Raw genomic sequence first — 26404 nt, 5'->3', positions numbered from 1 at the left:
GGCATCTTACTCTGCTGCAACACTTGTGCAGAGTGAGTAGATATTTGTTTTTACTCCTCATCTTTCCTTTCTTCCCCTCTTCATCCTTCCCACCCTCCCTTGTTGTGTGCTACAGCCAAACCCCACCCGAAAGACCCCTGATACAAAGTTTGCCTGCCAGCAGAGGAACTTACTGCACCAGCATAATGAAGGAGTTCAAAGTGGGCCTCATATTTCCTTTTCTTATCAGGCCTGGGCTTCTGTAAATTGGGTGACTTGCCAAGATGGTTGTCGTAGAGTTTGGATTTGAATGTCATATCTGTGGCTTTTGGGAACATGCACTCCTCTTCAAGGATAGACAGGATTCCCAGTGGCTGTGGATTTAAGAGCATCTTTGTTGGGAAATGTTTAGGCTACCTGCTTTCAGTAGCTATGCAGCCTGTAAGTTTTATCTGATGGAATGTTAAGCCTGCAAAATTTCTTCTTAACCTGAGGAAGAAGTTTTTGACTATTCTGTTAAAACAGTAACCACCCCATTGACTATTTAGTATGTCACCTTTGACTGTTCAGTATGTCACTTCTGCCTTAGGAGGCTTTATGATGGCTTCCAGAAAGAGTTTGATTTATCTTTCAGGGCAGCTGGACCAACTAGCATTTTATCATTCATGTCTCAGGAAGAGATGAATGAACCTCATAGCACTGGTAGATTTGTTTTGAGGGATTAGGATCATGCACACATATCCTGCCCTTGGACAAGAAAGTGATCAAATAGAAGACCAATGAATAATCAGACTTTCTACTTCTGCTGTTACAAATTTCCTGCTAATGCAAGATGCAAAATTTCATGGTTCCTCACAGATCAGCAGGGTTAGATACTGTGCCATAAAACATGGCAGAAAGAGATTATAACAAAGACAGGTTATGCAGCAGAGGACAGCTGTCCCCACCAGGACCACATTATACTCCCAAAAAAAGGGAAAAGGAAAGGCATATCCCATGCTGAGGAAGTGATGAGAGGTTTCTTTCCTTTTCAGGGTAGAAAGAACACAAAGGACTTTGCACATCAGCATGTACATCCCCTGTGAGAAAGAGGAGTCTCACAGGAGATGTATGGGGCACAGCACTGAAAAATTGCATTTGCCCTGAAAAGCTGACGAGTTTAATGTTAATCATATTGTGGTGCAGACTAAACAGAGGAACAGCAGGGACAGAGAAAGAGAAAAGTGCAAACCAGGGAAGATGATACAGCCATAGAAATTACCAGTTACAGCTTGTTGGCTGCTGTTGGCTCTTTAAGGCAGAATTCCAAAGGTAAAGCTGAATGGCCACAAATACTGATTTTCCTTTGATTCTGTATTGCAGGTAGAAAGGCAAGAAACTTGTCATGCTGTTTATCCTACTCTGTTCACTGGGCCATGAAGACACATCCATCAGTGTATTCAGTGAATGCTCCTTGGCATGTACGTACCTTCTCGATTAGATCAATGCAGGCCTGCAGGTCCATGCCAAAGTCAATGAATACCCACTCAATGCCTTCCTTCTTATACTCTTCTTGCTCCAGGACAAACATGTGATGATTGAAAAACTGTTGCAGTTTCTCATTAGTGTAATTGATGCACAGCTGCTCAAAGCTGTTAAACTGCAGAAAGAGAGAAAAAATAAGCATTTTCATTGCAGTTAACTTGGTGGAACAGCAAGAAGGAAACTGTTTACAGCCCAAAGCATATGAGATGTTGTTCCCAGGAGCTATTGGCATGTCCAGCCAAGTGGTTTTTATATCTATTAATGAAAAAAAAACCAAACATGTAAAATCAAACACATTATTTGCCTTATGGCTTTCTCAGCCCTTTGCCTTCTGTTCATTTAGAAAGAGAAACACCCAACCAAGAGCTATCTCTTGGCATCTTTTATGCCTTCCAACCAGTCCTCACATTAATACTCACATCAAAGATTTCAAACCCAGCAATATCCAGGACTCCAATGAAGAATTGTCTTGGCAGCTTAGTGTCCAAGGTCTTGTTGATACGGACCACCAGCCATTTGAACATTCGATCATACACTGCCTTAGATAAGGCCCCAACAGCATACAGAACCTAAAATACATGTTTTAGAACACCGCAGTGGGAAATAAAATTCACTGGGGAACACAAAGATTTTGGTGCAGTAGACTATTTCAATGTCTGTGTACAGTTTAAATAAAATTTCCCAATGCTTTGTATAATCACCAAGGTACAGTTAATACAACACAGTTTCTCTTATTATCTCTGCTGAATTTCATTCAAATAACTGCTAAATATATGGATGTCTACCAACACGTATGATAAAGTGCTTGTGAAGTACATCTTGGGAACAGCTAGACAGCAAGTTCCAAATGTTTTAATCCATTATAAGTTCTGTGGAAGTAAGGTAGCAGAAACTCACAGGCCAGAAGCCAGCTATGATGTCCAGAGCTACTGCCAGAGAAGGGTGGACGTTTATGCTCATGTTGTTGATTGACATTTGCTTCTAATTTTTGAGGGATGCTATGGCATGAGCAGGCAATAGGAGAAGTCTGTCCAAAGTATCTTCTTTAGCCTGTGCACATCTGCATCATCAGGATACACCTCTCTGTAGTGGTTTTCTACTTTCTGAGCCTGTACCACAGGCTGTCTTCAAACAGCAACTTTTATTGTAACCAAAACGCTGCAGCATCTTCTATAATATTGCTACAGCTGCAGCATAGCAACCCAAGGACTCCTTTTCCCTTAAATTAGGAGATAACTTTAAGTGGATATTGCCTTTAGCTGATTGAGGTCACACAGAGATTAAAAATTACATGAATAATGAATGAGCGATGAGTGAATAAATAATCCACGGCTCAAATCTTCTAGGTAACTATCCTCATTCAGAATTAGCTATCAATCCCCATGTGGTTTCACTGCACCTGGTTTCCTGGAGTGTTGCTAACACATCAGAATAACAATTCTATCAGAAGTTGTGCTGGACAGTGTTCCTTTGTCAGTCTCTTCCCTGGTTTCCCTCAATTTCACCATGTATTTCCCCAAGTTTGGGCATATAAAATGAAAAAAGGTACTAGAGGCTCATGTTAATATTTCTAGCAGCTCTCTGTCTCTCTGAGATGTTACAGGCAAATCCTCTAGGCTTGCAGGACATGTATCCAAATATCATGAAACTATCTCCTTACCTGTTCAACACTTTGACCTTTGGTCACATACTCATTGCCAACTTTCACTCTAGGGTGCAACAAACCCTTAATCAAATCAGAGGAGTTGATTCCCATTAGGTAGGCAGCTTTGTCAGCACCTGGTCAGGAGATATAAGGTTTCAATTGGTTTAAACTTCTACATGGAAACATGGCCAGCTAAAAAAAAACATGGTTTTGAAGTACATTCACTTCAAAAGACAAATTGGATAAAGGCCTGATTTGTGTTAGGTATGCCTGTACTCTCCCTTATGGAAGGTCATCTGACTACTTTATACCCCAATTGCTGCAAGAATCTCACTTAAGAAACTCTTCAGGTTTAGGGAAAAGATCATATCTCCACACAGGTTATAGACAGTTTTAAGTATATGACAAAATAAAGAAGCAGGACCTGTAATCATGAAAGAGAAAGTTAAGGCAGCAGGATTTCACAACCATTTTGTGCAAATGGTCTCAAACATGGCATTTGATCCTGTTAGTCTGGCTGTGTTCATCTCCTGCTGAGTAAGGTTATCCACCACTGAATAAGCCTGTTAAAAGTACAGCACTCTTGGCTGATCAGAGTGTGCAAGAACAAAGCAAACAGGCAGCTGCTTCCTCAGCATAGTGCCTGGTACATGCTAGACTTTTGAAGCTGAGGAGCAATTTTAGGTGTTATTCTTACTTTCAGTGCCATCAGCCTCTGCCTGCTCTTCTCGGGGTCTTTGCTTGAATTTCATATTCCCAAAGTGCATGATGGCACCTGTGAGCTTGTAGGAACCAGCTTTCTCATCAGGCACAAATCCCAAGATGTCCATGGCTTGCTGAGAAAAGGAAACACAGACATGTTGTCACTTTCCTGCTCAAAAGCAGTGGTGGTTGCAGTCCCACAATCTACCTTTGCAGGGCAGATATAACTATCCTGCCAAGGGGTGTTATCACCCAAAGCAGCCACTGGAACACCCTGAAGACCCAGCAGTGCAAGGGACCCAGGGGAGAGCTCTCTTTGTCTAGCATTTTATATATAAAAATTATAAAAGGTGGACATTACATGGAGCAAGGCCAGATTCGAAAGTGTAACAGTTTACCAGACCTTGTGCTTCACAGTCTGAATGTAGTTAAGACCCAATCCTGCTTTTGCTGTAGTCCAACAGTTTCAGGGACAGAAGTCAAGCTCCTCCCGGTAGTCTTCCTCCCCTGATCTAGGAAACCCAAAGTCATATCCATACAGACTTACATCTGTTGCCAACAGTTCTTCTCCATCGTCCAAGTTGTCCACTGTAACCACTCCTTGTGAGCAGAAGTGGTAGTCATATGGGTTGGTAGAGATCAGGAGCATGTCTGTAAAAGAACCGCCAAGGTCAAAACTGCTGTCCATTCAGGTTATCCTCAGAAATGGAGATGGAAAAATCAAATGTACCCTACATTTGTCTCTGTACTACTGCATTGTTTTGTTGTTTTTATTTTAATAATTGCAGGGCAGAAACCAGAAACTCTCCTATTCTACTATGTTAATCTGAAGTTGTAGAGAAAGTGAATAAAAAGTATGGAAGTACTGCATATTAGCATCTTCTGTGCATACACATCTATTGAGCATGTATTGCAGCATATTGAGTCCATAATTTCCTGCATAGTCCTACTTTTTGCCTCACATGCTTTTAGGGGTAAAAAATCCCATCTAAATAGAGAGGAGAAAAAGATTTTAGCATGATCCAAGACAGGGAGTATGGGCATGGCTCTCCTTTTTTATAACAGATGAAGAGAAGAGTGACTTCCAGCATCATTTGCAGAAGACACTTGGCTTTTGATAAACAAAAGACAGAATATGGCTTGGTCCATTGTCATTCCTTCATATCAAAACCCCAAAATGCGGAGTTGTTGTCCACAAAGCTAGCTGCCTCTAAAAGTACAGGCAGAATCCTGCTTCCTTAAATCAACTGAAAGTTTCACCCACATTCCCCAGACTGAGATCTGGTCTAGATTTCAATCTTTTTTATGCAGGCACACACCTCTACAAATCTAAATATGTGGCTATCAATAAATATATATCATATATCATAAATAAATGACTATCAATATATGTTTATATGAAATCTTATTCTCTATAAGCTTGTCTTACTTTGCTATGTAGTCACTCTGATATAAATGACTTTATAGTTATGTTCATCCATAGTTATTGATATTAATACTTATCCATATTTAGATATGGATGTGTTTATATACAAGCACATATATTTCTTGTCTACAAAACACACGGCCCTGCTGGTTTCAGCCTCTTCAAGAGTCTGCAGACATGTTCCTGCTGGCCAGAAAGGTGTGTGCTGTTGTGGAGCACACAGAGAGTTTGTGAGAAACAGAGCATTTTCCCAGCACAGGGATTCTCACAGGAATCTCAGTGCAAAGCTTCCTTGAAATCTTTCCCGTAATTGCCATTAATTAGGCCACGTAAAGCTTAGAGTATTAGGGATTTGACCACGCACTGTTAGGATAGTAAGACCTCAAAAGAGATTATGATTGCTATGGCTTAGTGGGAGTGTAGAAGAGCAATGAAGTGACCCTCCAACATATTTTACAAAATCCGTTCCTTCAGAGCACAAATTAAAGTCAGCAAACTACGTCACTTAAATAACCAGTGAAGGTTTTATTCAAAGTATCTCGGCCTCTCTCCACCCTTCTCCAGCGGGTCTGTGGGACCATGCTGAGCCAGAGGAAGCTTGAAAGGGGTAATCATCACATAATCAGCAGCAGGCAGCTTTGAACATTCTCTCCTGCTACACAACATGCTGGAATGTCAGTTTTGTCACTTGGGACAGAAAGAGGAAACTATGTGGAAATCTGGATAATTAAAGTTTTATCACCATAAATGCTTTGGAGGCATAGCATTTTCCAGATGTTTTGAGACCTTGGATTACACAAATTCAGTGTGACGCTTTTTGCCTTTATAGTGCTGTTTTAAAAGTCCTGCCTGAGTCTTATTATTAGATTAATCTGTAATAAAAGAAAAATGGTCTCTGCTGCTGCCACTGGAACAACATCTCTAAAAGATTGTATTTGACAGTGGAAGTTCAGATTCATCAAGTGGAAGCATAAGGGCCTTTCTGCACATGGGTTTGCCTCCTAACCCCTTATCCACTGTCTATTCAGTTTTAGGATCTTAAAAGCTGTGGATCCACACAATGCTTACCTAGTAACTCTGGTTTCTTTCCTGACAGGATCTGGTAGAAGATGTGATAGTCTCTTTCACCAGGTTGCTGGAAAATCACTCGGGATTTCTCCAATAAATCTAGTCACACAAAGGAAAATTCAGTGAGAAAGGGTCTTGCAGCTTTCAGATGAGCAATTGTATTTTTTAAAAGGAGAGAGTTTGCTGCTTACAAATCTCAATATCAGCAGATGACAGCTTGCCTGTAGTTCCAAAATGTATTCGGATAAATTTACCCTAATTCACACAGAAGAATATTCTAATTAGTGCAGATAATATACACAGAGGGAAACAAAGAATGCAGTTTGAAGGCAATCATTTGGCCCAAAGAATCAATTCATGCAAACTCTTGGGCTTTGCACAGGCATATTTTCAATGAAAAATATCAAACAATGATATTACTGTCTTCCAAGCCTAAATCTATACATAGAGCTATGTAATCTGCTTGTGGAGAAAGGATAATAGTGTACTTATTTGCCAGGCAAAGATATGGCAAAGCACACAGCTTTCAGTTGCATGATGCAGGTTTACTGTAATGCGGGACTCAGAGCATTAAGCCTGGGCTTAAGAGACACAGGCTCCTTTTTTGGCTTCTCCTCATTTGCAGTCCCAACTTACATGCACCTACTTATGTCAGAAGAGTGCTGTGATTTTACACAGCTTTGCCCAATTACATTTACATATCCATCTCTCCCAATTCATAAAAAAATTAGTAGTTTTTATTTAGTTTCTTATATTCAAACACACAAAAATAATTAATTTCACTTCCAGTTGACAAGCTCCTTATACAACTGTGTAGCTTTACAGATGCTTACAACCTCTGGTCCTCTCCACCCCTTCCAATTTAATTTTTAACAGGATTTGTTAGGGAAGCATGGGCTCCAAATTCAGGCTTGTCATCCTTATGCCATTCCTTTCGGACCTCTCAGACAATGTCACCCAAAGTGGCAGAGGCAGAGATCCCAAGAGGATTGCTCTCCTGCCAACCTAATGGAGAGGAGGAGAGTCCCAAGGTGATGGCAGCACGGAGGGACAAGCAGGGACAGCTTACTGAGCCAAAAAGGGAAACCTAATGGCTCAAGGATAGGAGTACTGCTGCAGGGTGGGTTGGCACAGGGGAGGATGTGGGAGGGAGCAGGGGCTGTGCTGTATTTCTGACACTTAATGGCAAAGTACAGCTGCTATAGGAAGGGAGAAAGACAGCCGAGTGGAAAAAGGGGTAGGAAAAAAATGCAGACGCAATTCTGAGGAAGATCTACCACTGCTGTTCAAAAGGCTTTCTAAAACTGGGTTTTGCTTTTCTTCTGTTCATTTTAAACAATGTAAACAGTTTAAACAATTATTCTAGCTTGATCTTTATTTCTCTTCAGGTTTTTGTTAGATCCTACTATGTTAATCTTCCACTCTGGAAATCCAATAATTTTAATGGGGAAAATGCAATCTAAGAAAGGATTACGACATAGGTATTATTAACTGGCCATTGTTGAATAAGACGTCCCTGGATGATGCTGCAGACTTACGAAACGTGAGGAATTGTCATTTCTCAGGGTTTTGGCATTTCCAAAAGCTTCTAGGGCTGGGTTTGCTTGAATGATTTGATCCTCCAAGGTTCCCTAGAAATGAAGGTTGAAATACTATTGAGAAACCTACAGGCCACATCAGCTGTCAGCTCTAGCTCAGCCATGCATTCACTTACAGAGCTGAGCCTATGTGGCAAAGTGATTTATTTAGCTTCACCCCAGGGGTGACACAATGTGAATGGCAGAACACTGAGACCATCAGTCAATTATGAGTGCATTAAAAGGCCTCGAATATTCTGCTGCTCCCTACTGTTGGGCTTTGTAGATTTATATCTTGTGCCATCTGCATGTGAGAGAAATCACCTAGTGTACTGGGAGCATGTGGGGACATCTGAGGAATGAGGAATGTGTGTAGGAGAGGGCTACTGAAGACAGTGACAAGCACTAGAATGCATTTGATTTAACATTCGGGATTCATGGAAATGAGAAAAGCTTTAACTGTTGCTTGCACAGAGCTCAGTTTGGGAAGTGGATAACTTTTCCTGCCAAGGCTCCAAGGGATCGTTCCCTATCCACCCGGGAACCACACAAAGTGAAATGCTGAGGCTCATGGCACATCTGACAGAGCCCAACACCAATTCTGCAAGGCAAAAATAAAACAGCAAAGCTGATGACTTACCCCAGTTTTCGTAGCTGGCTGTTGACAAAATAGGAACACAATGGAGAGAAAAAAGAGAGAGAATGTGAATACTAACACAGAGAACAATATAAAATATAACAATTAGCAAGGTTAGCTATCTTGTGGGCACCAACACACCAGCAGTGTGGCTTTTACTTTACATTCACCATACATCACAATGGCGCAATACCAGATATTGGAGCTGGAAGATGTTTCATGTAGTTTATCAGGTCAGGTTGCATTTTCATCACCCTTTTTTACCCCAAAATTATCCAAAAGTTCAAGTGGGGCACAATCTTATTGCCTAGAACTTGTCTGTCTGCATTTATGCTCTTTTATTCTTGCTACCTAGCAGCAGTCTCTTTTCTCTGTTCACTTAGTGGGTGTTTTGGTCTATCATAGGACATCTCTGGAGCAAAACCAGGTAGATTTCTGCAGTGGAAGTCCAAACAGTAAGCTTGGGATGGGAGTACCAGTGTTGCATGTGCACAGCAGGTTTTAGACACCACAATGAGCACCAGCCTCATTGCATGCAGGAAGCTGGCTCTGGACAACTCAACCATTTCTTAAAAAAGCCTTGCAGGCCTCAGGAGAATGTATATTAGAGTTTGATGACGTGAGTTCTGCACACAGACTTGAAGCATGGCTGAAATTTTGGCCTTATAAATACAGTTCACAGGAATCAGTTAATTCACCACAAAAGAGCACTGAACCCTTCAAGTGCAATGAAGCTCATAGCAAATAAGCTCATAGAAACACAAGATAAAAAGCAGCATGAATGCAGTATTCATTGTAACCTTAGAGAGCACTTATAAGCAGAACAGCACTTATCCAAACAGAAATACAGAAAAGCTGATTGAAAAAATATCTTTTGTGAAAGCAATCCTTTTTTTGTGGACAAAAAGGCTTTCAATGAAACAGATGTTTTGATGAGAAGTTATAATCCTAGTCTTTTTGAAGACTATTTTCCATTTGAAAAAAAATAAATCTTATTCTTTACAGCCTCTTCATCTTTTGACCAGTTTTAACACAATCAGAAGGATATTTAGCACACACAAAAACTGAAACTCCTGAGGAAAAAAAAAAAAAAAAGTGGTATCAACAAGCATCTGTCCAGAACCAGGGGTGGTGTTTCTGCTCCATCTGGAGCGGGGTAAGTTCATGTGTGCCTTTCTCCTTTCAGAACAGCATGCTCTCAGTACTGCAGTCTCGTGTGGTTAGTCGTACGCAAGAAAGAGGGGAACCTTGGGAGTCTGAAATGAGTCAGCCAGCAGCAGACTTACATTCTTTTTACCAGTTTCACCCAGGGCTGCCACTGTGGCAAAGTACTGAATGACTCGTTTTGTGTTCACAGTCTTGCCAGCGCCGGATTCTCCGCTAGAGGAAAGGAGAAGAAAACAAAACCATTGCTCAAACAGCTGCAACTCATCCTTTTAAACCCTGTCCAGCCAGCTCCTCCCGTCAAGGCTGTTCTCAGACTCTCTGACTCTGGTGCCTGCAGCCTGTTGCTCAGCCATTTCTGTGGAAATACCTCAAACTGACTGAATGAAGAGGTGCAGTCCTGTGAGAGCAGTAACTCATTCTTCATACAGCTGAGCTCAGAAGTCCTGTGCAAACCCACCCGACACCAAGCTTCTTTTAGGGACGTGAAGTTTAATTACAAACATCCAGACTAATTCCCTAGAGTACACGTATCTACAGTTAATGAGCTAGGAAAAGCAGAAGAAAGCTGCAGTTATTTGCCAGCATTACCCAAGAGCACTTGTAACTTTGTAGAGACACCCAAGTCTCCATCCTTTCATGCTTGCCGGTAAACATCACACCATCAAGGCTCTTTTGTGCCTTGATCATCTCTCCCTCTTTAGATGTATCTACACAACACTCTGAAACATAACTTTCAGCAAGAGTAACCACACTGAACAGGAGTCCTCTGCAACCAAAGACGACAGCCACAGAAAGGCTAATCCTGCAAGGAGCAGTTTTAATTGCCTGCTGAGTTGTTTTCATGCCTATATGGAATGTTCACCAGATGGGGATCAGAAGTGGGCCAGACTCCATCAAACCTTTAGCTACTCCTTTCTCATGGAGGTCAAGTTAACCATCAGATGGCCAAATTGACAGTTACTTGGTTCCAGGCAATTTAGCTGAGATTTTGAGAGTCAACTTGCATTTTATCAGGGTTTTTTTCTTCAAAGTTTTTCACAACAACAAAGTCTCAAATCAGTCAAAAAAGAAGAACTTACGTGATCAGCATAGACTGATTCTCCCGATCTATGAAGGGGAAAAAAAGAAAAAAGAAAGAGAAACTAAGTAGGGTGTACAAATCACTTATTATAATTGCAAAAGGGTACCGGAATCAGTCACGCGAGGACAGGAGAGAATCACATGAAGCAAAGACAGAAAGGTAAAAACTGGCTAGAATGATTTCCAGAAGTGCGGGTTCCAGCCCTGCCCTGAATCCTTCTCTTGTGTTTTGCTCAAATTGATATTAAATACCTGTCAGTTGAACACATTCATCTGTGTCTGGGAAACTATAATAAAGAAAGTAATTTCCTGTTCTGAAAACATTTATTCTCTTACTCTTGAGTGTGTCTTTGCTCATGTCTGATCTTTCTGCTCCTGCAATACTAGATCAACCCAAGTAATTTTGCTCTTTTTTTTCACAGGCTGTTCCTTAAAATGCATGCATATTCCTCTTCAGCTGGCCATGCTACTGGAATTAAGCAGTCTATTGTCCACGCCTAATTGCCTGACCAGAAACAAGCATTTATTAGAACACTCTGCAACCCTAATATATTATTAATCATGTTCAGAAAATGCTAAATCATGGCAGCTTCCCAAGTCATTAAGCCTAAATTCCTCTTTTCTTTTTAGAATTCCAGTCATCATGGCAGGCTACATATTGAGGAGCCTTATCTGATAAAAGAGCATCTCTGCAGCCAGACACACATTCCCTCTGTCCGGTGCTTTTTGTCCCCTCACAAAAAGGCACTTTTTCATTTTTTTAAAAGCAAGTGTCAGCACCATGTGTTCTGCTCAAGTCTCTTTTGGATTTATCCTGCTGCCTCGCAGGCCCTGGTGTGAGCACATCGCTGGTGCCCTCTGCTGATAAACTCCTTTTTCCCCAGTAATGCCAGGATCAGGGCAAGGAAATTTCACAGGAAAATCTGGAGTTCAGTGCCATGGATTGGTGCCCAGAGCTGCAGCAGCCGCCACAGGTCAGGGTCACAGCAGCAGTGTGACAGGGCCAGTGTGACAGCCACAGGGCTGGCCTTCACCAGCCTGTGAATGCACACATCTCACCGGCATCGTGACACGGAGTGCAAACTGACTGGAGGGCTGGTTTTGAGCTTGGGAAAGCACTAACAGACCTTTGGGACCTGGCCTCATTTCTGGATTCACTCAGCTCAGACAGCTAAATTTGTGCATCTGACAGATGGTTACCAGGAGTGCCACAGGAACAGGCAGGGCAGTTTAGAATTGAAATAAATGTATGTATACACACTTGTATATAAAATCATAACAGACTGCCAAGCCCCTGTTGCTTGTGGACTATTTTTGTGTTTGTTCCATGCTGCAGAAGCTCTCACCCACTTCCCTGCAGCACAATCACAGCAGCCTGACTGACGAGGAGAGAGCTGGTGGAGGCAGGCAGTGGCACTTACTCCGCAGCATGTCGTGGTACGCGTTGTCAGCGATGGAGAAGATGTGGGGAGGAGCCTCCGAACGCCGCTTGCCTTTGTACGCAGCAACTACCTCCGCTTTGTAGACAGGCAACCACTTGTAGGGATTTATGGTCACACAGAATAAACCAGAGTATGTCTAGAGAGTAACACAAAGCCAGGGTGAAAAAATTTATTCAAGTGATAAGGCAAAAAGTCTTGGTTAACTAAGCAGGATGTGGCATTGCCAGCTGCTGATTTAGGCTTGAATTCTGAATTGAATTTCAGACTTCCTAAGTTTCGGAAATTACTGATCTTCTAAGTGACTTCCTAATTGCAATTCATACCAAAACTACAGATATTGAACAGCTTTCAAATGGGGAAAAAGGATTTTGAGGTGTCAACCTGAAATGGAAACATCATCTTCAGTAAAACAAAAGAGCAGCAAATAGACTTGTGTCTGATTTTGTCCCTTGCTGCTCCATGGGAGTTATTTCCTCTTGAAAATAGACATTGCAATGGAAAGTCACAGCTTCCCTGTTTGAACTCCATTTTTAGGAGGAGAAACAACCTCCCATTATTAATTGTACGCAAGAACCTCTAGACAATTTCTGGTGGGTGTTCAAAGAGAAAAAACACATGATAGTGTTGTGCCCCAAAGCTGTGGAACCTTTTTCAGCTTTTGGAGATGCCAAGTTGGTAAAAATCTCTTTATAGTTGCTCTTTGGATGATATACATCAGTTCTCTGGGGCCTGGTCACTCCGAGGAAGAGTGAGCTTTGAGTTGTAACTCCAGGCAATTGGTGTCAGCTGGTAACTTTTCAAGTACTTAGCCCAGCTTGGAGAGATATCTTCAAAGAAACCCAGTTATCATATGGGCATAATCACTATATGCACATAGATTATTGAATTCAACTAAGTTCTAAAAGTTTCAGGTGAAATCCAGGTCCCTTCCCCTAAAAATAGCATTAGGACATGCTTCTGAAGGGCCTTGGCATGAATCCCCTGTCCTGTTTTCTAGAAAGAAAAAGAATCCACCTCTACCAGTAAACGGATTAAGGCAAGATGCCAGTTTAATTTTCTGCCTATACTGATCTGCAAACAAAGCTATGCTTTAGGCCCTACATGTTCATACAGAGGTTATTAGAGAAACACAGAAAATGTTTGACAATCAGAATTTAAATGGGTAATGTTGGATTTACTCTTCTGATGAACACCAAAATACAGACCTGGGGTTGGCTGGAAAAACCAATGGATTCCTTTGGCTGATTTAAAACACAATTGAATGCAGCTAACTGGGAGCAAAAGAAATCCCCATGGCTGGCGTTGACATAGATTAATATAAGAAGATGAAAAATAAACTGGGTCTCCCCACCACCTTGACTTAAAAAAAAATGTTCCCCACCACCCCTTTCCTAGGCAAGCAAGCAAAACTAAGGAGCCAGGCACTATCTTACTCATTCAGTTTTGTGTTTGTATTCAGTTGACCCTCACTTTTGTGATTTATCAGAGTTGTAAAATGAACATGTTCACACACGATGTCAGCACTTGAAATGCAGGTCGCTAAATCCACCCCTGCAGTGGCCCTTACATAGATCATCCAGTTGCTGTAGCGTTTCCTCAGGTTGTACAGCACAGACGCCTCGTTCAGGTGGGTCAGCATAGACATGTCCTCAATCATGTCGAATTTGGGAGGGTTCATGGTCTGCACATCATCTTCTTTTATAGTCATGGTCTGCAAAGACAAACAATTACAGCAACACTGGAAGACACTGGGATTCTCTGTTGCTTCATACACCTTATGGAAGAAAATATATTTTTCCCTCAGCAGAGGGAAGCTCTTCGGGTCAATCTCTGCCTATGTGTGCAATACCGTGTGTTTCCACAGGTATCAGAAGAATGGGGGAAGGCTGAGATGATAAAAGTAAGAAGTACAATGCTAAGGCTGCAAAAGAAGCCATGAAATTTGGCTAGAGCCTGGGTTTTTAGCTCTGTGCACCAAACCAGAACTGGCTGGTTGCAAACCTCCTGTCACAGCCCTCCCCCAGCTGCGCGGTGGCTGATGCTCACCCACCCATGACTGCATTGCTGGTTTTCCCTTGGTGGTTTTTCATGTGTTATCCTACCCTGAGCTGGCATCAGTTACTGAGCCTTCCCATTCACAGCCCATCTCATGAAACAGGCAACTGAACTGAAACAGGAACAATTCTGTAGCTTGCAGTTCTGGCCTTGTTAGTCACAGATCAGACAAAACCAGTTTTGTACCCTTCCATCTGTTGTCTGCACGGTCACTTTGCCTTCGCTGGTTTCTGTAATTTCAGCTTCAACGTAAGCTTTCTTTTCATCAGGAACCCAACATTTCTTCTTCCCTGTGAAATTAAGAAGACTGAGGGTTCACAGCCTTGCATCAAACAGCAACACCATGCCTAGCTAAGTGAGATTGCTGGACTACTTTTTCTGCAGAAGTGACACAAAACCTCTGGCATTGCAGCAGATTGGCAGTGCTGGGAAGCTGTGTGATGAAGCAGAAGGCATAGGGCTCCCAAATGTTGTCTTCCTTTGAAACTACTGCTCGGCTTCCTCTAGATCCTTCTAGCACAAGGTGTCAAAATATTTCACAAATGCTGGCTAAGCCTCAGCCTCCATGGAAAATCCATAATCATTATCACCAGTGTGCAGATGGAGGAACTGAGATTCAAGTCCAAATTAAAGCATTTGCTAAAAAGTCACACAGAGAATTTCAAACTGTTCAAGGAATCCAACCCACATTACTCAACTGCCATCTATCAGATTTAACCTTATTCCTTCTCATTCTTCTGAGTATTGTGTTGAAAAATAGCAATATTAATAACTCACATTTAGTAATGTATGTGCCTTTTTAGAGTTCGGAGCAGCTGCACAAGATTTTAGGTCTTAAGTTACAGCAACTGTTGTGAATAGTAAAAGGCTGCAGTTGTTGATGAATTCACACTTACTACTAAACCTCAGGGCTCATAGAAACTCGTTTAATGAAAAATAAATTAGGGGGAACTAAAAGCTAACATCACATTATTATGCAAGCTGCAAAGCAAATACGACATCTAGTCAGGCCACAGAAACATCAATGTCTGTTGTTTTTCTCTAAAGCTGACAGAGAGGTTATTCCCCTTTTAGCAGAGCAGTACCAATACACCTTGCTTCTAAATCTAGATAAACACTTGTCATAGATTGTTTGTAATTGTTACTGTCTGGGAGTTTTTAATAGCTTTGCAGAATAAAGGAACGCAAATTTGGTTGAACCAACATCAGCACCACAGCAGTGACAACGGAGGCTTTGCATCCTGCTTTGCTCTACATTTCTTTGACTCCATTTATATGTAACCCTTACCCCTCTGAACCAGCCCCAGGCAGCACAAAGGGCTGTGAGTCTGCAACTCACCATCGAAGGCCACGGTCTGAGCCTTCATCAGCTCCTTCTCACTCTTTCGGAGGTAGGGAGCAGCCTCCCCAAACTCTGACATATCGACCATCATCTTGGCAAGGGTTTAAGGTGGCACAGCTCACAGAGGAAAAAGAAAGGCACCCAGTCTACCAAAGAAAGAGGGGGAAAAAACAAAACAATCATCTATTCTGTGAACAATGTCAGGCAATATAAAAAGCTCAGCATAACATGGCAGGTGGCTGATCAAAGGGATAATTAATGTTAAACACAAATGCCTAACACAGATTTGGGACTAGACTGCACTTTTAGTGAAACCCTTCCTTGCTCAGTTTATTAAAAGTCAGACAGGTCTTGAAGGCTTCTAAACCTCAACACTGGTCGCAGTTATCTCCACAGGAAGATTTTGTCTCTTTTTTGTGGCACATATGGTGCTTAAGAGCAGGAGGGACCACTTGAAGCTGTGATTTTAAAAACCACTTAGCAGGAGCCTCCTCTGGCCCCTTTCAAAATCGCCTGGAGCAAAGGTGTGCTCTCCCGCAGGTCTCCCTGGGGCTGTGCCCTCTGCCGATTAAAGCACCATCTCAGGCAGGCGTTTTCTGGGAAACAAGGAGCAAGACTTCACTGCTGCAAAGCTGCAGGGATGTATGCCCACGCTCTCACTGCAGAAAGTCAGCACTGGAGCTGGAAACAGCTCTGCTCCCTGCACTTCTCCGATTCAGAAATTAGCATGACAATGAAAACAGGACTAACACGGCTCTGGGAGGTCCTGTGCTGGTGCTGCTCCCTCTGAATTCACCAGGCTGGGCAGCTCCTTGCAGTAGGGCATGGCTTAGGGCAAGTGTATCTCAAGAATTGGTGCAAGGGCTTCATATGTTTTCAGATTGCTTTCAGCTTATCAGTCCAGTTTAATACCTACACTTGTTATCTCAAATGACAAGGGCACAGTGTTTAGGAGCCTTTTTTCATGAAAGAGAGGGCAGGGGACATGGGTCTCAGTGAGACTAATTTGCTGTGTTTGTACAGCCAAGTAATTAATTTGTTTTATACTCTCTAAAATCATCAAACAGATATGATGGGTTTCTTTTTTTCTTTATTTTTGAGATTTTTTTACAGACTTAGACATAAATACTTACACACACATAAACTACTCAGCATGTTTCCCAGCCCTTGTCTAAAAGAAGTTGCACTGCTACAAGGTGTACACACACAATTTTAGAATTTCAGAGATTTTTGTTTGTTTATTTGTTTGTTTGTTTGGGTTTTTTAAGTCAGGACACCATTTGACTACCATTTAAAGCTGCATAAGTGACTCTCAGGTTAATTTCTTCCCTTATTTTATTTACTGTGCAATATCCTGGCCAGCTGGATAAATTTTCAAGACCCCTATCAAGACAGACACTGTAGTCTTTCAAAATTTAATTCAATTTATTTCTAACAAAATCCTGGTAGAGATAAAAACTCCTCATCAACCAAGGCAGATTTTTTTTCAGCATGTTCCTCCTAGGGAACATAAAGCCCTAAGACAGCAGAGTTGCCAAAGCGTTACATCCAGCCCTCTCCCGATGCTGCAGTAAAAGCTTCATACCTTCTGTCTTGTTGCTGTAGACCAAAAATTTTCTTTCTCAGAACTAGCCTAATTTTTTTCTAGATTTTTAAGTAATTTTTTAAACCTTAATCTTTTTAAAGATTAATCACATACATAAGCACAAGAATCACCAATTATTTAACATCATCTGAACTGGCTAAAATTCCCAGCTGGAGACACAACTCAGTGGCAGAGACTCTCTCTCTCTGTGTCTCATCTCTAGTGGAGCAATGAAATCACATCAGTTCAGACATTTAAACAGAAACATCATTAGAGCACATAAGTGTAATTTCACATTAAATGTGCAAATGCCAGAGGGGCCCTCCAGTGTTAATCTCTAGGACCCAAGGCAGGTTCCCACAAGTCCTAGAATGCACTAAAGTGCTCTGAATCACTTTTGTGCAACCTGGCTCCATTTGCAGACCTCCTAGGGACAGTTCCTCAGCTATCACCTCCTTATCTCTTCCTTTTTTTCCCCTCATGTTCAGGGTGGACCCTACAGCGAGTATGTTGTGGTGTAAAGCAGCATTCTGGCAGCTGGGAGAGAATCCTTTTCCTTCAGCAGCCTGGGTGTTTGGAGTTACAGCAGAGGCTGAAGCCCAGGCTGTGCACACCTTGCAGTGCAGAGAATTCATTGAGACAATTCCATCAGCAGATACAAGAAGTGGGAAATTTTGTTTTGTTATGGATGCAAGATTATTCTTAAAATGCAGAATAGTTGGGAAAGACAAGGCTAAAGCTAAAGGTGTTCCCTTTCAATCTGTTGTAGCCAACAACAGAAAGAGCCAGCCCTTGTATATCAGCTGTAGGAGAGCCTTGAAAATGCCTGCTCCCTGTGGAAAGCCTATACTGTTACATAAAGTGAAGTGGCATGCCCAGGACCAACAATTTGATGGTGCATCCAGGCTTGGATAAAAGGGACTTTGTCTTTACTGGGGCTGTTGAAAGTGATTGTAGCACTAAGGGCAGGCAGGGATAATGCAATAGCAACTGCAGTGGCACTGCCTGGCCTGGAAAGGGAGCCCAGTAATGCTCCAAGGGTTGTAACTCAGGCTGGATTAAAGAATGCCTCGGACCAACAAGCTGCTTAAAATTGCAAATTGCAAATAAACCATCATCTCTCACAGATGATAGGGAAGGCAAAAAGATGACTTGCAGGCACTGGCTAATCATTTCACTCAGATGCATAATTACAGGGGACCTGACACTTCCTTAAGTGGTTATTCTGGCTAGTTAAATGAATGCACTCATGTTAGAGAAGAAACACATATTTGCTATTCTACCATTCGAGCAGCATCCTACAGTGACTACCACAGGCTAGATATTTACTGATACTACTGCTAAAACTTTAAGCCACATGAAAACCTTAATCATATCAAACCCACGTTACAGTGTTAGAGCAGAGCACCCACACTTAAAAGTGAGAGAGGTTGGTACTCACCCTGGCGAGCACACAGAAAGTGTCACGACTCTGCCTGGTCCAGGCTTTATATGCTGCTATCTCAAGGTCACTGCTGATAACTGTTTAAAGGCATCTGCAGTTTTCCCCCATGCCTATATTTGTCTGCTGGATCCCAGCTGAGGAGACAATGCCCAGGGAGGGGACACATGTGGCTGTGCCCTGACGAAGGGCGGCAGGAATGTCAGTGAGGAATGGCACTCTTGGTCCCACCACCCCTCACCATGCTTTCATTCTTGCTCCATGACTTCATGGAAGAAGCCTTTCCTGCTTCTGTGTTTTCACTAGGGCAAGTATTGCTTTTCCAAGTGCTTCAGAACTTAATTACTGTGGGTTCGTGGGTGTGTGTGGGTGTGGGTGTGGGTGTGTGTGTGTGTGTAAATTAAGACTATTCAGACATGACTCCTCTGGAATATGAAAATCAAAGCTTTTTGCACCAGGAATAAGTGATTATTAAGGGAATTTGGTTATGTGAGCCAAATTCCCTTCAAGCAACAGGGCTAGGAAGTGGGTTCTCACATCCCAGCCAAGGGCTTTAAAACCCCTTTTTGGGCCCCAGGAGTTTTAAAGCCAAGACTATAGGCTCAGGTTTGGAATACACAGGTGTTCCCCAGTTTATGAACAAGGTGAGACAGGGAAGAAATCTAAGAATGTATTGAGTCTGCCCAGAAAGTGAATCACAGATAAAGAACAAAGTAAGCATCAATTTTAGCGAGTCCTTTGCTTCAGGAAACTAATTTATGAGTCCCAATTTAGGCAATGTCTGGCCTTTTTATTGTAAACTCATTTTTCCCGTGAAACAAGCACCATGAGTAACTCAGGTCTCATTTCATTGCAACCCATAAGTAACAAAACAACTGACACTGCCAGACTGATTTGCTTTTACCAGCATAGGTAGATATATAGGTTTCCTTTGGTTCTAGCATAAGCTGAATATAAAAGCAGAAAGGAAAATAAATACTGTGGAAAATGCTTGTTGGCCACAAGGGAAGACAATGTATTTGTGCTCTACAAAACTCAATTCCAAGGAAGCAAGGAGGGAGCTTATCCACAACTTCATTGAATTCCTAGATACCCACAAGAACAAGTGGCTTGGTTTGTGACCAGGCAAGAAGGAAAATGTCTGCATAGTGAGTCTGCTATTTTTAAAGCTGTTATGCTGATGACTGGACAGGGACAGGTTGTACAGACAAAGTTGGTTTGTAAGAAACAGGAATTTCTGGAAGTGATAGGCTCAAAGACAGGAGACTGATGTGGCAGCTCTGAGGATTTGAGCGCTTTGGTAACTTGGTATTTTTAGCATTTGGGGAATGCAACCAAGAGATAGAGAATCACTACTGCTGTGCTAGAGACATGCTCACCTCCAGACAGACTAGAGAAAAGAGTGCTCTGCTAGGGAGCAGAGACAGGGATAAGAGCTAGGGATGAAGCTTTCCATCCTGGTCTGGATTCATCTGTGAAAGGAACCTGCACTCCAGCTGAACACAAGCAGCTTGTGTCACGTTCTAGGGTTGGACTGGCTGTCACACTCACACCAGAATTGCCACCTAGCCTGCTGCTTTAGAAGTGTTTGGTGCCCTGCCGCACAAATGTGTGTCGGATCTAAATCACCATCTTTTTGCTTTATATCTGGCAAAAAAGAATAGAGAGGTGGTGATTTTGGCTGCTGAGGTGAACAGTGAGTGGTTATGTAAACTCAAGCAGATGCTCCTGATCACATAATTGGAAACAAGGTAAATCACAAGCATCACCAAGCTTTATGGACATTGTTAATCTGCTGGGAAGACTGAGAATATGATTATTTCAAGCCATGAGGATATAAAATGCTGATTCTCTCTCCCTCTTGCTCCTCTCTCACATAGCCAGGAGCTTTACTTCCAAACACAATATTCTCATTTACCACCTACATTGCTTAGAAGAAGCCATCTTCTTACAATACACTGTTATCACTTACATCTTCTCTGTTCTTCAAATATTCAGCTTTCATCAGTCCTGCATGAGCACTACAATCTTGCTCCCACGCCTCCCTTTTCTTTTTTGGGGTTGCAAACAACTGTTTCCCTAGCTAATTCTAAAGCAATTTCAATGCTTGTGCTGCTTAGAAAGGGACACAGATAACTGGTTCAAACACAATCAATTTATTTTCTTTGCTAGCCTGATGTGAATGGATGCTGCACATTAATCCTGCCTTTCTGGAGTTTATTTGCTTTCTCTTAATATGAAACAGACATTGCAGCACATTTTCCCTAGATTAAATTTGTAACAGGGACAACCAAAGACATTTTCTTTTGCAGGGGCTACTTTTAGAAAGGTTAATGCTGGTCACTGTTTCTAGGGAAACAAGGGTCTTTGATAAGGAGCTCTTGTGACTAAACTATTTTTAATAATATTACATATTGGAAAGGAATGCAATAACATTTATCAGCTCTAGACAGAAGATGGTGTCAATATTGTGGTCTAATATAGAAAAGTTGACATATTGGTTCTGTAAAAAGCTCAGTTATGAACCCTCTCTATTTTCTTAGACAAAAAGATCAACCAGCCAGCTGGGTTTTGACAAAAGCTGGCCTTTAGACTACTCTTAATAAAATGTTTACCGTAATAACCTGGCACTCATGAAAAGCAAGATCAATGAGAGAGAAGGACACCAGTTTAAGAGACAGATGCTTGGAGAAAATATCTTTGCAGTCAGGATCCTCTGGGTTGCTCTATAAAAAAAGCAGAAAGACTATCATTCTACAAGATGCATCTAAAAAGAATAAGAACCTATTGTTTTCCACAGGGGCTTTTTTTGGTCACTGGTCCATGCTGCTGTTGCAGCATCTATTTAAAAAACAAATGGGAAAGAACCAAAATGACTTAGTTGGATTAGAAAGTTCATCCATCTGGGAATAGTTTCAGGAGATGAAAGGTGCTAACATCTTAACCTGGAGCAAAGCCAGGCCCACTCTGTACAAGTGATTTATTTTGGCTTGTGAAGAATTATGTTTTAATTCCTCAAGCCACTGATGGCCCAAAGCAAAATTGGAGGGGGAGAGAAACTTAGATTTAAAAATAGTTGCACTCTGCTACATCTCTTAAGGATGAAAAAATTGGCACTGAACAGTACATTGAAAGTATGTTTATGACAGCTAGATTCCCATTATTAGACCGGAGATTTTCAGGTCTCTGCCAGCCTTTGTGCTCCCCCTGCTGCAGTGCTTGTGCTTGGCCATGGACACATGTACCAGCAGCCTGAAGAGGTATCAGGAACATCTCTTTACCTTCCTTTCTTTTTAAGGAAGCAACATAATTTTAAATATTTTTCCTCAATTAATTCTTTGCTGACAGCTACTGTGTGGTGTGACAGTAGAACGGAAATTTAAATCTCTCTATGGAAAGCATCTGCTTTCATACAAATATGACTCGTGAAATAATTCCTAAGCCACCAAAAATGTTTTAAGTGGCATTTAAGCCACTGTAATCTGTGATCTATTGCTATCAACATGCAAACCCCTGACACCTCTCCCCGTTTTGAGCAGCATGGGGTCAGCAGGGACTTCAGAGCATTAACCCTCTAAACCACAGGAGCGTTGCTGATCTTCCCAGCTTGGCAGCGCCTGTCCCTCAGCCTCTGATCCCATGCCAAGCACAGTGCTCCAGGCTGCAGCAGCACACTCCCCTCCTAGTCCGGCCTGGGACAATAAACATTTCAGAGCTGTCACTGCTGCCTCTCCCCTGCTGACATTCAATCATTACGGTATCTTAAGAATGTTTAAATAGGTCAGGTTTTTAATGGGAGAGCTTGGCTTCTGGGAGTGAGACTGACAGCCTTTTGAGAGCAGATTAACAGTGCTGATAAATCAATCTCAGAGTGACTCACAGCCATAAGAAAAATCAGAAGATGAAAAGGGAACCTAGTTCAATAAATGGTCTCAGTTCTTTGGCTCTGAAGATGTACTGAGGGAGGGAAAATAAGCTTTTGTCATGTGCCTTGTCACTCTTCTTTCTCCAAATTTGACCGCATCCCACACTCCACCAATGCGCTCTGTTGGAAGTTTTCTATCTCCAATGATCTTGAGCATCTCAACCTGCCAATCAGGTCAGAGATTAATGGCATGTTTTGAGAATTGCAGTGCCTCCTTTTCCCAACTATCACATAGCCTAATTGCCATTAGTGAGTTTTGGGTTTCCCTCCCCCACCTCTCCTTAAACTACTCTGCATTATCCATAACCACCAGGGGAAGGCAGGGGGTTAAAAGCACTAATAATGCATGTAGGCAGTTCAGGTTAATCTTTTGAGTATTCATTAATGAAGCTTTTGTTTGCATAGCATGTCATTGGAATTTCTGTAGTCCCACCACCAATTCCATTAAACATTTCTGAAACTAATAGCAGAAGTATTTTAGTCTTGATCAATGCAAGGCAAAAAAGAAATCTTCTAAGCGTCTCTCTGGGGTTTGTATTATGCAATCTGACTTCAAAGACAGGGCACTTCATTAGCCTACTTCAGCCTCTGACTATGATGCACTCTGTCTGCTCAAGCAGCCTGAAAATCACATTTCCATTTCAATAGGCAGCGCTGTCCTAAAATACTCCTAGGTCTTCAGACACAACATATTCCAGCTCCTGGTGCCAAGCTCCTGCAAGACAACTTGCCTTTTTTTTGGCTTTTTTATATTTCAGCTTCAAGGATTCAGAGCCTGCCCTGCAGGTATGGGTAGGGGTAGTTGCTGATTGTCTGGTTTTGCTGCTGTGGAAGCTTATTTTTCAGGTGACTGAGGGGGAAAGAAGTAAAATATTCATGCACAGGATGTTTTGTGATTTTTCAATTTTTCGCTGCTGTAACTCTATGAGTCATAACTCGACTTTCAGTCAAGGATTGTTTGCTATCTTTTGTTTACCTTATGACAACTACAAGCTACACTAAAACACGCAGAGACAGTTTAATTGGTGAAACAATTGTCATGGGGATACTTTATTAACTTTGCAAGTGCTCACGGAATAAATCCAATGTGATTGGCATGATGTTAATTTAGCAGGAAAACACTGCAGGAAGGAGACTGTGTGAGTTTTTCAGCATTTACATTCTGTAAGCAACAACAAAACATTATTTGTTTCCAATTACACATACACTGGGCTGGTCTCCTCTGCTGAAAATTCAGTCAGCAAAGCTTCTTGAAATATTAAGGCCAGTTTTTAAAGAAAATCTATTTCCAGGAGTATTACCTTCTGCCTGAAAAAGCACAAGTCTGTGCTTTTCACATGGCCTAATGATTTGACACTTTTTGTCAGTTGAATTTAAACACCTCCAAAAATGGACATGACATCCTTCTCTCCATCAGCAATATGACTGGCTAGTGTGTGCATGTAAGTGTATATATAGGAGAGACACGCATATATATTTATACATCTGTGTGTATATCTATAAATATCTATACATATATATATATATATATATAGACTTATAAATGTGAAAACAAGTTCATTTTCTAAACCTCTCCCCTCCCAGCTGTGATGTTCCACACTTAGAGCTCAGTAACTGATAAAACAGCCTCTTCCTTGGAGACCGGCAGAACTGACCCTGCCAGTGCTGCTGTACTACAGCCGAGCTGTGGCAGATTCCCCCTGCTGTGCTCCCCCAATGCTGGAGCTGAAATCCTGCCCCCAGCAAAGCCCCCAAGCACATTGAGCTCAGCCTCTCCTCTGCACAGAGTGCTCGCATTTGTGTGACGAGCACACATCGTGTCTGACACTGGGGTAATTTCTGGAGAGGCACAACGGGGCAAGGTGGGAAGGGGGGAGCTGTTCCAGAAGGGCAGAGCCAGGAGTGATGAGATGACAGGAGTTACAGGAGAGAGGGATGGTGAGAAAAGGCTGTGCTGGACCACCCAGAGGAACCTATGGATGCCACTGGAGAAAGGTTGCACTACCTACCGAGACCAAAACACATGGAGACACCATCACTGAGACCAGCCCAGCATTGCCTTTGAAGAGGACAACCAATTTTGTCATAACAGTGATAAAAAGCACAACGGCAGCTGAGATCTCCAGTGAAGTTACAGGCACAATTCTCTTCAGATTCACAGTGGATCCCCAGCAGCAGCCAATTCTGTTGTAACAGAATTGACTTGAGTTGATTTCAAATATATATTTCTTTCTCTTTTTTTTTTTTTTCTTTTGTAACTGAAATACGCACTTTGTCTTTACAGGAAAAAAATAATGAAGGAGATGGAACAAAATAATATCAGATCATGTACTTGAGGCTTCTTGCACAAAGCCAAAATATCTGCTAGGTATGTAGTTATATGCATTTCAGTCTCACCCAATGGTCTAGAAAAGAAAAGGGAAAGAAAATATTAACATATCCAGTATGATGATGCAAAGCTAGATTGCTGTAAAAATGCTGAACAGGAATGGAACACATGCCCTGCCTCAGTGGACCCCTCTGAAACTTCACTTTAAATACCAGTAGCTCAGCAGCATGAAAGCACTAAAGAACTCATTTGACAAGATCGCCAACCCAGTTGAGTGATTCATTTTCACCAAAACTCACTCAGCAGAAAACCTTGGATTTGGATCTATGCAGCATGCCCCACAGCAACTTCTCACTAGCAGGTTCATCTATTCAAATCTCTCCACCAGCAGAGCATTTGGGAACAATCTTGGTTGAAAGTCTGTTTACCACTCTGTGGGTGTACACTGTCATTCCATCTTACCTTTCCAGATGCCCTTCTGCAGGTCTGGTGGCTGTGCCTTGCTTCTGCTAGAGAAGAGAGTGAGATCCAAACAATAACTCCTGCAACAAGGGCAACAAAATAACATTTTTGTTTATACAGCTATAGAAAAATGTATATCATGTTTTAAAAATCAACCTGATGTTTTTCTGAGGATCCAAACTTACAGCAGGAGGCTAACTAAAGTATTTAACACAGAACTTTGAGAAAAATATAGGCTATTTTTGGGTGTGAAAATATGCTATATAAAAATAAGAAAGAAAAAAAGAGAAAAGAAAAGAAAGCTGTATTTTTTGAGTTGGATCATTCTGCCTCTTGCCTGTCAAGCAATAGGGTCCTGGTAGGCTCTCTGGTTCTTCTTGTACTGCAGTTGATGAACAGGGATTTTCCAGAGCAGAAAAATCTCCTCTGTTGTCATCACCCAAATGAGCACCAGAACCACAGAGAAGAACTGCAGATTTAAATTTCAGGTGATTTCCATTGGATTGCCAGCATGGCCTGGAGGCCTACCTTTATCCGTTACTGACACACCTTCATACTTCAATATATGCAAGACATCATGGTTAGAAGGAAAGTCAAATTAAATAAATGGTGTGATGCCAGAATTGCTGTCATCTTTCTAGGAAAGGGAAACTGAGGCAAAGGTAGGGGCTACATCCATATAAATAATGAGGCATTCAATTCCCACTATTTCTCTGTGTGGAGTTACAAGAAGATTACCTTCAAAGAAGGACTAGGCAGTGTGTTCATGGTCATGCTGTTAGACCAGGAGAAGAGTACAGGCAATAGGGCTGTAAGAATTTGACAGTGCCCTCAGAGCAAGCCCCACCCTTCTCTGTCGGCAGATAGGCTTCTCACCACATGGGTCATCTTTGTCACACTTGCTTGGTTTTTAAAGTAGGAATTTTACCTGTGTAAAAGTGAATGGCAAGTTGTTTCTCACCCAAGCAGTTTATTCTGAATGAAGAATTAGAGGAGCAGATTTTAGGTCCCGCACGTG

General features: G+C 41.9%; 1 protein-coding gene across 1 annotated transcript in view; it reads right to left on the bottom strand.

Annotated features, from left to right (window-relative positions):
- MYH15 (myosin heavy chain 15) overlaps nt 1–25468 on the bottom strand; it is a 52244-nt gene extending 26776 nt beyond the window's left edge. Inside the window, exons 1-17 of the mRNA XM_077174387.1 lie at nt 25387–25468; nt 15642–15790; nt 14489–14592; nt 13815–13958; nt 12227–12383; nt 10805–10832; nt 9845–9938; nt 8562–8579; nt 7883–7975; nt 6536–6599; nt 6345–6443; nt 4398–4501; nt 3846–3984; nt 3164–3282; nt 1923–2072; nt 1448–1618; nt 174–353 (exon numbers count right to left, since the gene is read on the bottom strand). Of these exons, the coding sequence (XP_077030502.1) occupies nt 174–353; nt 1448–1618; nt 1923–2072; nt 3164–3282; nt 3846–3984; nt 4398–4501; nt 6345–6443; nt 6536–6599; nt 7883–7975; nt 8562–8579; nt 9845–9938; nt 10805–10832; nt 12227–12383; nt 13815–13958; nt 14489–14592; nt 15642–15735 (1758 nt within the window). The 5' untranslated portion in view covers nt 15736–15790; nt 25387–25468. The remainder of the gene's footprint in view (nt 1–173; nt 354–1447; nt 1619–1922; nt 2073–3163; nt 3283–3845; nt 3985–4397; nt 4502–6344; nt 6444–6535; nt 6600–7882; nt 7976–8561; nt 8580–9844; nt 9939–10804; nt 10833–12226; nt 12384–13814; nt 13959–14488; nt 14593–15641; nt 15791–25386) is intronic.
- Between the last annotated feature and the right edge of the window lie 936 nt (nt 25469–26404).

The sequence above is a fragment of the Agelaius phoeniceus genome, chromosome 2 (assembly GCF_051311805.1).
Source record: "Agelaius phoeniceus isolate bAgePho1 chromosome 2, bAgePho1.hap1, whole genome shotgun sequence".
Lineage (NCBI taxonomy): Eukaryota > Metazoa > Chordata > Aves > Passeriformes > Icteridae > Agelaius > Agelaius phoeniceus.
This window is presented reverse-complemented; position numbering and strand designations above follow the sequence as displayed.